Source organism: Phodopus roborovskii, unplaced genomic scaffold, assembly GCF_943737965.1.
Source record: "Phodopus roborovskii unplaced genomic scaffold, PHOROB, whole genome shotgun sequence".
NCBI classification, from domain to species: domain Eukaryota; kingdom Metazoa; phylum Chordata; class Mammalia; order Rodentia; family Cricetidae; genus Phodopus; species Phodopus roborovskii.
In genome coordinates this window covers 2,713,667-2,725,186 of record NW_026125562.1, presented here as the reverse complement: position 1 = coordinate 2,725,186, position 11,520 = coordinate 2,713,667, and the positions used below count along the sequence as shown (strand labels likewise).

General features: G+C 40.1%; 1 protein-coding gene across 1 annotated transcript in view; it reads left to right on the top strand.

Moving 5' to 3' along the window:
* The first annotated feature begins 9,616 nt into the window (after positions 1-9,616).
* Positions 9,617-11,520, top strand: part of LOC127216837 (calcium-binding mitochondrial carrier protein SCaMC-1) — a 46,598-nt gene continuing 44,694 nt past the window's right edge. The window contains exon 1 of the mRNA XM_051177696.1: positions 9,617-9,810. Coding sequence (XP_051033653.1) covers positions 9,628-9,810 — 183 coding nt within the window. The 5' untranslated portion in view covers positions 9,617-9,627. The remainder of the gene's footprint in view (positions 9,811-11,520) is intronic.

Below are 11,520 nucleotides of genomic sequence, written 5' to 3'. Positions count from 1 at the left end.
AGAGTTGTGTGCACGGGAAGGGTGATTACGGTGATGCTAATTTCCCAAATAAGCCTGCAATGCTTTAAAACATATGTGTTTGTTTCTCATCCATATTACAGTCTAATGTGAGTGCTACAGGTTGGCAGGTGGTTTCTGTCCTTCAGAGACCTAGGTTTCTCCCAGGGGGACTGCTAGCACCTCCTTGGGCCTTGCTGCCTTCTACTTGTGGGTGGTCAAAGAGAAAACCATAGGTGAAAAGGATCCTTCCTTCCTTTCTCCTTTCCTCCCTCCCTCTTCCTCCCCTCCCAACCTTTCCTCCGTCCTTCTCCCCCTCCCTTTCCCTTCCATCCCTCCCCCCTTTCCTTCCCTCCTTCCTCTTTCTGACACTAGAGATTGACCCCAGTGCTTCACATGCTAAGCATGAGTTCTATCACAGAGTTACTTCCCTGACCCCACCCTAGCTTTCTCAAGATCTGACCTGTAAATGTCACACATCACGTCTCCTCACATTCCGTGTAGTTAGACGCTACATGTGACTGAGAGCAGAGAATGAAGGTCTTGTCCTGGTCATCACTTCTTAGAAGCATCAGCTCTTAGGAATGAGGAACACAAATTCTCGGTGGACAGCTAGCCTCTGCTTTCACAGAGACTTACTCTGGGCTGTCTGTACTTTGAACTAGAACACTGGAGCCTTGAGTTTGATGGTGGTGATGGTGGTGGGGAGAGTTTTAGGACTCCAGAATGTAAGAATAGAGAGAAATTTACTTGAGACATCTGTTCTGAACACTTTCAAGCTTTTATTCAGGGTATTGTTTCTCTTTAGTTTTTCTTCATTTACCCAAGTTCCCCCTTTCCCTTTCTTCTTGCCTCAGCTTCCCCAGTATCTGGGATGACAGGAATGCACTGGCCACAGATGGCTCAGCTACCTAAAAACATTTATTGTTGTGAAGAACTTGGACTATTGGTTTAGTTCTCTCCGGTTCCAGAAAATGCCTCAACTGAGTTGTATTTAGGCATTCTGGTTTTCATTTTAACAAAACATTTGGCAAACAGCTCCTTGTTGTTGCAGTTATTTTAAGAATTTAGAAAAGACACTATGTGCAATCGTCATCACTCAGGGATATGTTTTAAAACCATTCATTGCTATAAAAAGGTTGGCTTTCTTAAGGAAGTGGTACATTGCCTCCTTTTTATGATAATAAGATGTAAACAACTGACTATAGAATCACATGCCATATAATGTTAACAACAAACAGCTCATTCACTACATATGGCTAAATGACAATATGGCTAGATGTATAGTGGACTATAAATAGTATCTAGGTTTTTGTGAGAACACTTTGGTATTTACATGGCAATGATGCCCAACAGTGCAATTTCCAGAATGTTTTACTGTTGTTAAGTGACTCATGATTATTTTCCTCTATCATCTGTATTTTCATGTCTTGATGCTATCTAAAAATTGTGAAAATGTTTCTAGGGTATTATGAATCACAGATTGGAACTTGGCTCCTAAACTTAACTTGAATAAAATTCTTAAGTGGGAACTGGCTAGTGGTGTTTTCTACAGGTGAAGAGTCCAGACATAATTATTTTGTGGTTGTTTGGGGTTATTTTCAATTGAGTGTATGATATATATTTTAACAATTGGTCTATTTTTCCATAGCTTATAAAACAAGGTAAAACACATTAACTGGAAGACTACTAGAGATGTCCTTTGCCACCCTTTCAATAAGGTAAAGGTGAATTTTTATAGATAGAACTTTTTGGACTCTACTTATAGCAATTTTTACTGTACCTTCTTATTGAATTACTGCTCATCCTCCAGGCTTAATAAAAAATGCACACTATTTTTGAAAATGAATAACATTCATTTTATATTGTGCATGATGTATATTATTTTTGTAAGATATTTGAAAACCTCTGTAAAAAGGTAACAAATAATATAAACGTAAGAATTTAAAATAAAATAGAATCTAAGTGAGTATGGTGGCACATGACTTTCATTCCACTACTTGGGACACAGAGACAGGTAAATCTCTATGAATTTAGGACCAGCGTGGCCTACACAGTGAGTTTCAGGTCAGCCAGGGATACACAGTGAAGAACCTGTCTCAATAAACAAATATGTGTTTACATAAATAAAAAAGCCACTTGTTTGGGATTATGTTTGGATGCTTCTCTATTCTAAATATAAAATATTCAGCTGCCCATCAAGGGAAGCATTAATTTTTCTCTTTCATTATTTCTCTGAAGGAATAGCCTTCCTTCTTGTACTGGGTTAAATAATGAGTTTCCTCAATATTCATGTCTACCTGGAATCTCAGGATTTAAACTTACCTGAAAACAGAGTCTTTGAAGATGTAATTAGTTAGGATGAGGTGAAAATGGATTATAGTGAGCCCTAGATCCCAATGACCAATAACGAGACCTTGGTCATGTGGAGACACGGGGAGAAACACACAGAGTATGTGCCATACGGCTATGAGCCAAGGGGAGTGAGGGTTTATGGCAGCCATGAGAAACCAGGAAAAAGTCTAGGGGTACATTCTGTCTCAGAGCCTCCAGCAGGAACTGATTTGAACCACCTTGAGTTGGATCTTCTGGCCTTCTGAACCCTTACAGTAAATTTCTGTTATTTTAAATCACCCAGTTCTGATAATTTCTTGTAGCAGCCCCAGGAAATGGCCTTAGTAAAATTAAAAAAAAAAAAACTTTTTCTTAATGTCCATAAATTCAGGATCAAGTGGATACTCCATAAACAATCCACAGATATCTGTGGTCAGTGCCCTTACAAAGCAAAAGTGAGCAAGAGGGACAAGTTTCAACAGCACACTCTGGCAGGGAAAAGTTTCTTCTCTTCTCTCAAATTCCATGATTTAACATAAAACACTTTACTACAGTTGCATTTTGAAACTTTATGGCCATGTGGATATTGTGTAGCGTGGTAAATAAAAGATCCATAAACAGATATTGGGGTTCAAGCTTCAAGCTGAAGATCAGAAAAGCAAAGCAACCAAGCCACTAGCTCTTACCTCTACCTCAGCTCAAATCAAAGGGGTGATCCTCAGACTGCTCCCGACTTCACTGCTCCTCAGATTCACTCAAACTGATATGTTTTCCTCAACGTGGCTAGAGACTAATTATCATACTGAATGCCTTCTCTGAGACCCTGCTCCTGACTTATATACCTCCCTAATGCTAGCATTAAAGGCATATGATCCCAGGTGCTGAGATCACCTTTGTGAGAACTATTTCTTTTAGGACTGGATCAATATCAAGTAGCCAGTGTGATTGAACTAACAGAGCTCTGTCTACCTCTTAATCCTCCTGGAATTGAAGGGGTGCACCGCCACTGCCTGTCTCTATAGCTCAAGGCTGGCTTTGCTTTCTGAATCTCCAAGCAAGCTTTAATAACTCATAAATAATATGTCACCACAATATTGTTTGTATGGCACATAGCCAAAGGAACTGATAGAAATAAGGGTTATCAAGTTCCATGTTGCAGGGATACGCTGCTCACAGGTGACATGGCGATATTCTTTCAATAGCTGGAGTTGGCATGGTGTTCCTATCACTGGCTGTAACTTGGAAAGACAAAAGCAAGACAAACTACAACATTCCTGAGAAAACTGATACAATGCTTGTTCTTGTTTCATCAATTTTCATGATATTGTAACATAGTGGGAAAATGAAAAGAAGTATAATAAAACAGTAAAAAAGTTACTTTAAAATGTATTTTGGAAAATCAAGAATGAATTTTAATAATAATAGATTTACATAGTTCTGTATTAATAGCTAAGATAAGCCATTGATTCTGAGGGAAAAACCATTGAATGGATCCTATTTATAGAAAAATGTCTGCATGGTGGTCCACAAAGGTACTCTTAAACTGTCCGTTTGATGCTTTGCTGCCATCTCCTGTTCAAAGCTCAAAATTACACCTAACCTCCCCTATCCTAAATTGTTTCTAAAGGGCAACAAAGTTTAAAAAAAAAAAAAGAAGAAAAGAAAAGATTGTTTATTTGCCAAATCTATAGAATCTTTTCATAAATAAAATAGACAATATTTCAATTAGACACACATAACATTATTGTCTCTATGAGATCCATAATGTTAGGGTTCACTTGTTTATTCTTCATATTCCTAGAGCACCATTCTGCTTAGTGTATGTTCAACAGACAAACACCACAAGCAAAATCCAGATTAATGAAACATTGAGGAAATTTCTACAGTTGATTTTTTTCATTAAAATTCTATTTATACATTCATAAAAATCAGTGAAACAGATATTTCTAACATACTGATACCATTTAAAACACTACAGTTATTTTAGCAGTTTCAAATTCTGAATTCACAGCCACTTTGACTGCAATTTAATAGCAGCGCTTTTGTACTTCTCTGTTATTCTGAGAGACATGTGCATTAGTGATGGAGATTTTTTTCATGGTTGGAATTATAATCATCCACTAGAGACAGAAAATACCAGGATTCTAAGATCCAGGCTTATCTCTGTCACATAACCATTTGTTTAGTTCAGGGCCGAAATGAAGTTTCCATTGTTCTGAATTACTGTTCCATCACACGAACTAAGTAGAACAAATAGGTACAGAACCTCTGTGGAGTAGACTAGGATGACTTTGTCTCACAGCAGAGTGGAGGTTGGTACTTGCACTCCTGACAGAAGGCTCTGATGTAATGGTCCAGTACTACTGTATACTGATGAGCACATGCCCAAATCTGAGCTACATAATGCACTGTTCTGAAAACTGATACTCTGTCGGTTCATTGACACAAATCAGTACTCATAGTAGCCAAAATTATTTCCCTAGTTTCTTTGTACAACAGCCTTCTCAGTCTTCATAATAACTGTCTCTAGTTTCTTCTGTCTTCAAACTTCTGGTTCTTGATTCCCACTTTTTTGATTCTCTTCATACTTCATTCTTCTTTGAAGAAATAGAAGCCACTGGAATAGTCTGATCTTCTAGCATATGCTCTCACTGGGCCTTGCACCTGCTTTTTGGTTGCATTGGAAGAGTGTCTTTAGCAAATGTTAGTGAAGGCATAAAGTTAAAAAAATGAAGAACTATTGGATTTTCTCAAGGCTATGGTTTTGTCATATGATAAGGAAATAGAAGCAGGATCATGGAATGAAGGGATGTATAAGGTATTGATTAAGATGATGAAGGAGAACACTTAGGTTACACTAAGGAGGTTTGGAAAGGCTATAGGGAATCATGTTGTATTTACCAAAAACTACAAACACATAAGTTCATGTGTATCTCATCTTCAGTAAATTGTGTCTTCCATATATAACAGGGAATCTGTACCCATAAACTCTCAACAATATAGTAGTCAAAACAAGACTCAAACAATTGACATGCCACCATGGCTGATGGAAATCTCATAAGGCCCATCCCCTAGATGAAGATCTACAGGAAATTAATGACTACAAAGAAGGGAGAATTAACTTTTTCCAAGGATGAGCCTTGGACATATATGAGACAATAATAAGAAAAAAAGAGGTAATGAACTTAAAAAGGAGTCAAGGGGATGTAGGAGATGGAGGAATGATGCAAATGCAGTATTCATATATGAAATTTAAGCCAAATGTTTAGAGTGTTAGAGTATTTATCATGTTTCCCTACTTTTCTGTTAAACTGTGAGACTTATAATTGTATCCAGATAATAGGTAGGTAGAACTGTATGAAAGTAATTTTCATTAAATAATACTATATAAAAAAAGATTGATCCTAGGGTTGGGGATTCCAACACAAGGGCCCTCATTCAGTCCCAGGCACCAAGATAAACTAGGTAGATGATGGATCCTGTTACTTAAGTGGGAGCAAAGAGGAAATGAGGGCATAGTGAGGTGAATATTGTTGCTATGTAGAAATAGTAATTTATAGGTTGTGTGGGCCGTTATCCAGATTCTTTGCCTATTCATTAGGTCACTCATCCTTTTCTTACTAACCTAGAGAATTTCTTATGGTTTCTTGCCAGAGTCCAGCCCCAGGAGAGTTCTTGTGCCAGAGGAAGGATGTGTGAAGTCGGAGAAAAAGGAGAAATCTGACCACTGGTTGTCTTCCAAACTGATGGTCCCGACTCGCTCAGGCTAGTCTTTATTTATATAGGTTCTAATGCTGCAAAGGCAGCCAGGGACAACTGGAGAAACTGGTTTCTGTAACAGAGACATTTGGTTTTTCTGCAGAGGATTTTGTTCCCTGTAAACTCAGGCATAATCACGATTAACAAGGCAAAACTAAGAGTTTCCATAAGAGTAAACATAGAGAAAATTAGTGAAGCCTACAGTCCATGAACTCCCTAAGGTCAGTACAGGAATTTACAGTATTGTATCCATAGATCCTTGACAAATGGATGGGATTCTCCGAAGGGCCTTGCCATTAAAGGAGCTCCATTTGCAACACACCTATGTACAGTGCCCATGGGTGACAGCATGGCTTCTGCCACTTTCTGAATACTATCATTTTGTTATTTGCAAGGCCTATAGTAATTTTAGTTATGTTTGTGGCTTTTATCATCATCATCATCTCATGGTCGTTATTGTTTCATGTAGCCCAGGCTAGGCTGCAACTCTTTTTGTAGTTGAGGATGACCTTGAATTACTGGTCCTTTTGCCCATCACAACCAGTTTGTAGGGTGCTGAATTGAACCCAGGGCTTTGTACATGCCAGGTATGTACGCTATCAACCAAGACATATCTCCATTTTTATAATGACTTATTTTATTGCACAGATGCTATCAACTTCATCAAATCATATTTTATGTCTTCTGCTTTAAAAAAGTAAGACCACAAAGGTAATCTAGATTTTTTTCCAGAAAGTTTTAAAGCTTCATCCTTCCATCCTTTATGTCTTCTGCAATTTACTTTTATGAACCGTATTACTAAAGGTCTACTAGTCTGCGACTCTACACAACTGATTTCTGCTCCTTCACTTCACAGAAAATGCTGATCCACAGACAGTATGCCCAGTTCTCACTTTCTATTTTACTTGGGTTTTCATTAGCATTCGGCATTTTCTACAGCTCTCTCATCCTAGAAGAAACTTCTCATCATGGTTTCTTTTTATTTATTTTTTTACTTGTTTTTTTATTTATTCTTATTTCATAAACACATCTGGATACAGTCTCCCTATCTCCACTCCTCCCAGTCTGCCACTTCACTTCCTTTTTCCTCCACTCCTCCTCATTTCCCTTCAGAAAAGAACAGGCATAACAAGTTACAATAAAACTAGGCAAAATTCCTCATATCAAGGCAGGACAAGGTGACCCAGTATGAGGAAAAGAGTCCTGTAGTGAGATATTCACCCCACCCTCACCTGTTGCAGTAACCATGCCCATTGGGGTGGAGAAAGGTGTGGAGGTGACCTGGGAGAACTAGGTCTGGGGTCGGAGGCCCCAGAAGGCTTGCTCTTGCTTCCTGGTTGGAGACAGAGAACATCCAGAGGCATCCTTGGGACAGGAACCTGCTTGCAGTCATCTGTTTCCTGACTAAACATCCATCAGCCTATTCGTTTCCCCAGATTGTTATTTATCCACAATAGACTCCCCAAACAGGCAAGAGTCAAGAGACACCCTCTCTCCCACTGTTAGGAGTCCCATAAAAACACCAAGCTGAACAACTACAGCATGCATGCAGAAGATAATAGCCCCCACCCACCCAGACAGTGTTTCTCTGTGTAGCCCTGGCTGTCCTGGAACTTACTTTGTAGACCAGGCTGGCCTTGAACTCACAGAGATCCACATGCCTTTACTCCTCCACTTAGTACTGGGATTAAAGTGATATGCCACTACTGTCACATGGTTTCTTTAATAGTAAACTTTCTTATTTTCTCTGAAATTGTTTTTCAGTTTCTTTTAATAAAAATAACAGCAGCTGTGTTGTTGTTTTATCTAAGCTGATATATTTGCCAGTAAAGATTTTAAAGTCAAATGTTTGGGTGAAAACTGCTGGCTCAGAGAAGTCAAGAAGCAATTATCTGACCACGCCTTTAGGACAGTGACCCAACAAGATTGCATCTCTCCACTGATCCTGAACCAAAAAGGCCTGCAAATCTCTAATTCCATCCTTACTCCTTCCTGTACATCTCCATATCTTTCTTCATGGGTCCTCTATACTCTCTGTGGCTAATTGTCAACTGGCTCTGCCCCTAGATCCAAGGTTAATTTTATTAATGCAGCCCCAGAGTTTCACAGTGTGATCAAATATCCTGCAAAATTTCTCCTTTTTTGTCAAAATAAAAATGAAAGGGTTTAACTCGAATACAGTAAAACTATATACCTAAGAGGGGGATTGCAGGCTCCTGTGGTAAATTAATTCCCATTTTCCTGAGGAACCGTCATACTGATCTGTAGATTGCTTTTGGCAAGATTGCCATTTTTACTATATTTATCCTACCTATCCAAGAATATGGGAGATCTTTCCATTTTCTGGTATCTTCTTTAATTTCTTTCTTTAGAGCTACAAAGTTCTTATTTTATCAGTCTTTCACTTGTTTGGTAAGCATTACTCCAAGATACTTTATGTTGTTTGTGGCTATTGTAAAGGGTGATGTTTCTCTTATTTCTTTCTCAGCCTCTTTGTCGTCTGAAAAAAGTAGGGCTACTGATTTTTTTGAGTTTATCTTGTATCCTGCTAGTTTGCTGAAGGTGTTTATCAGCTGTAGGAAAAAAGAAGAGGAGGGCAGAAGATTGTAGTGTCCCAGAAGACAAAGGAGATGTTTCAGGATGAAGAGTATGGCCAGCACTGTGAACACAAGCCCTGGGTAAATGAATCAAAGCCTTTAAAGTATCAATTGAGTTTTGTGATGTGGTAGTTGTAAGACAGGTCGTGGTGGTTTCTTCAGAAGGAAGTGAGAAACGAGGAACAGGAAATGGGTCAATAGGAAATCATTTCTCAGAGACAGCAGCAGAGACAGGTATGACAGACCCTTCTTTTCCTTCTTTGGACCAGGTAGGGTGTGTTTCCATGCAGTCCAGATGCCTACCTACTGGTCTTCCTTGGAGTAAAGGGTAGTTTTAGGGCACTGGATACCAAAGGAAAAAGTCCCACTTACACCCCCTCCCCCATCCCACTCCACCCCATGCCATGAGGCACAGCCACTTCACTCAGTTCCTGGGTGTGAGAAACAGTAAATAGTGAATGGATTACCACAAATTCAGTCATGGTTCCCAGGGCCAGGCAGCAGCTATGATACAGCAGATAATGGTTATTTTGAACGGTTCCCAGTCAGTTTCACCGTAAAGTTTCCACAGAGGGGAAACTTCCAGCTTTTTTTTTTCCCTTGGAAATCATGCATGAGCAGATTCTGAAGGCCTAGCGGCGCTTTCGTGCTGCCCTTAGCAGCACTTCGCAAGACTTCACACTCACAACCTCTTTCCACGATGGCAGCTTTAGGTGCCCGTAGTCACAGTCTCAGGCGCCCCCTAGCACCAACTTCCGGTGAGGGGGGTGTGGCGCGTGGCTCCTGGGGTCCAGGTTCCCAGCCCGCAGCGCCCCCTGGTTCTTAAGGTTCCGGGGAAGAACCGTGGCGCTCAGGCGGTTGCTGCCCGCACACCGCTGCAGCTCTCTGACGCCGGAGGCTACACAGGTGCCCCGAGGATCGTGGCGGCCGCCGCGGGGCCATGCTGCGCTGGCTGCGTGGCTTCGTGCTGCCCACCGCAGCCTGCCAGAGTGACTATGACCGCTTAGCCTATGAGATCCTCTTCGAAGACCTGGACCGCAATGGGGACGGTGTGGTGGACATCGGGGAGCTCAGGGATGGGCTGAGAAACTGGAATTCCTCGTTTGGTAACGACTCCGAGAAGGTGAGCCACCAAGAGAGAGAATGTGGCACTGGGAATGTTGGAAAGATGTTGCTGCACTGAGCGGAGCCAAGCTGCTGCCCTGCTCATTTCAGAATTTTCCAGATCTTTCCTGAGCTTGTGGAGTAGGAGTGGAATTCCCTTTTGTGGGGTTCTTCATGCAGAATAATAATAACACAGCCCCAGCGAAACATGTTAAAGTTCTCAAAATAGTCATTAGCTGTAGTGACAAAACCACCCCGGCATTTGAAGGAGATTCTGAGGTCCTGAACATTTCTTGTCCAGAAGGGTTAGGGCTGTGTTAACCTTTGTCCGAAGCAAACCTGGTTTTCTCAGGAGGCTTTCAGCCTAGGGAGATTGCCTCAGGAACAATGTATATCCCAGAGCTGGTGTCTTTCTGACTTGGCAGTACACGAATCTAAGGCGACTCAACATGTTAACATTTTATCAGTGTCTTTCATAAACTAGGACTGTCTTCCTTTTCTAGAATGGCCACTACCCCAGGAGTCCCCTGTTTAGTCTCCTGGTCCACAGTTATTCCAAGTTAACCACAGGAATCTGAAGATTTGCTGCTGTAATCCACATGTGAAAGAGAATGATCTTTTTGGGTCTGGATTAACAAAGTCATCTTCTCCTCCTCCTCCTTCTTCCATCCACCCATTTACCTGCAAAGTTCATGAGTTGGTTTTATTAATTTTTAATGGCTGAATAAAATTCAACTGTATATATGGTCTACATTTTCATTATCCATTCATTAGTTGATGGATATCTAGGTTGTTTTCATTTTGTAATTATTTTGAACAGAGAAGTGGTGAACATGGCCAAACAATTATTTCTCTGGTAGGATATAAAGTCCTTTGAGTGATTTTTATAGCTTTTTTGAGGATTCTTCCCGGATCCTGATTTCCATCTTGATTGCTTTAGTTTCCAGTCTCACCAATAACAAATGAGAATCTCCATTCCACTCAATGTCACCAGCTATTGTTACTTGCTTTCTTGATGATAGCCATTTTGACTGGGCTACAATGAAATCTCAATGTAATTTTAATTTCCATTTACTTGATAAAGATGTTTAACACTAATGATTTCTTAGCCACATGACTTTCTTCTTTTGAGAATTCTGTTCAGTTCATTAGTTTATTTTTAAATGGGCTTGTTTTTTGTTTGGTTTCTTGAGTTCTTTGTATATTCTAGACACTAATCTTCTATCAGATGTATAGCTGGCTATGATTTTTTTTTTTCTGTTCTATAGGCTGCCTTTGTAGTTGACTAATGGTTTGCAGCACAGAAGCCTTTTAGTTTCACAAAGACCCGTTTGTTGATCATTGGCCCTATTTCCTTCTTGAGTGGTCCTATTCAAAAAGTACTTTAGCCTCAAGTGTACTCACTGCTCTGTCCTCTAGAAGTTTCACATCTAACATTGAGAGCTTTGATTGATTTGGAATTGCAATTTTTTCAGGGTGAGAGATAAAGATAAAATTAAATTCTTCAGCTATTTATCTATCGAAAGAGCTGCTTTTATAAGACCTGGTTCTGCAGAGCTGAAACCAAGTAAGCAGTTGCAGATTGGCCAATTTTCAGTTTCAGTGTCTTGGCACCATAATATCAGCTTCTAAACACTTAGTCTTCTGTACCCTAGCCCTTGAGTCTGCTGTGAGGAGTATTCCCAAGTCTGCAAGCATGTCAGAATATGCTGGCCTGTTTCTCTTCTCA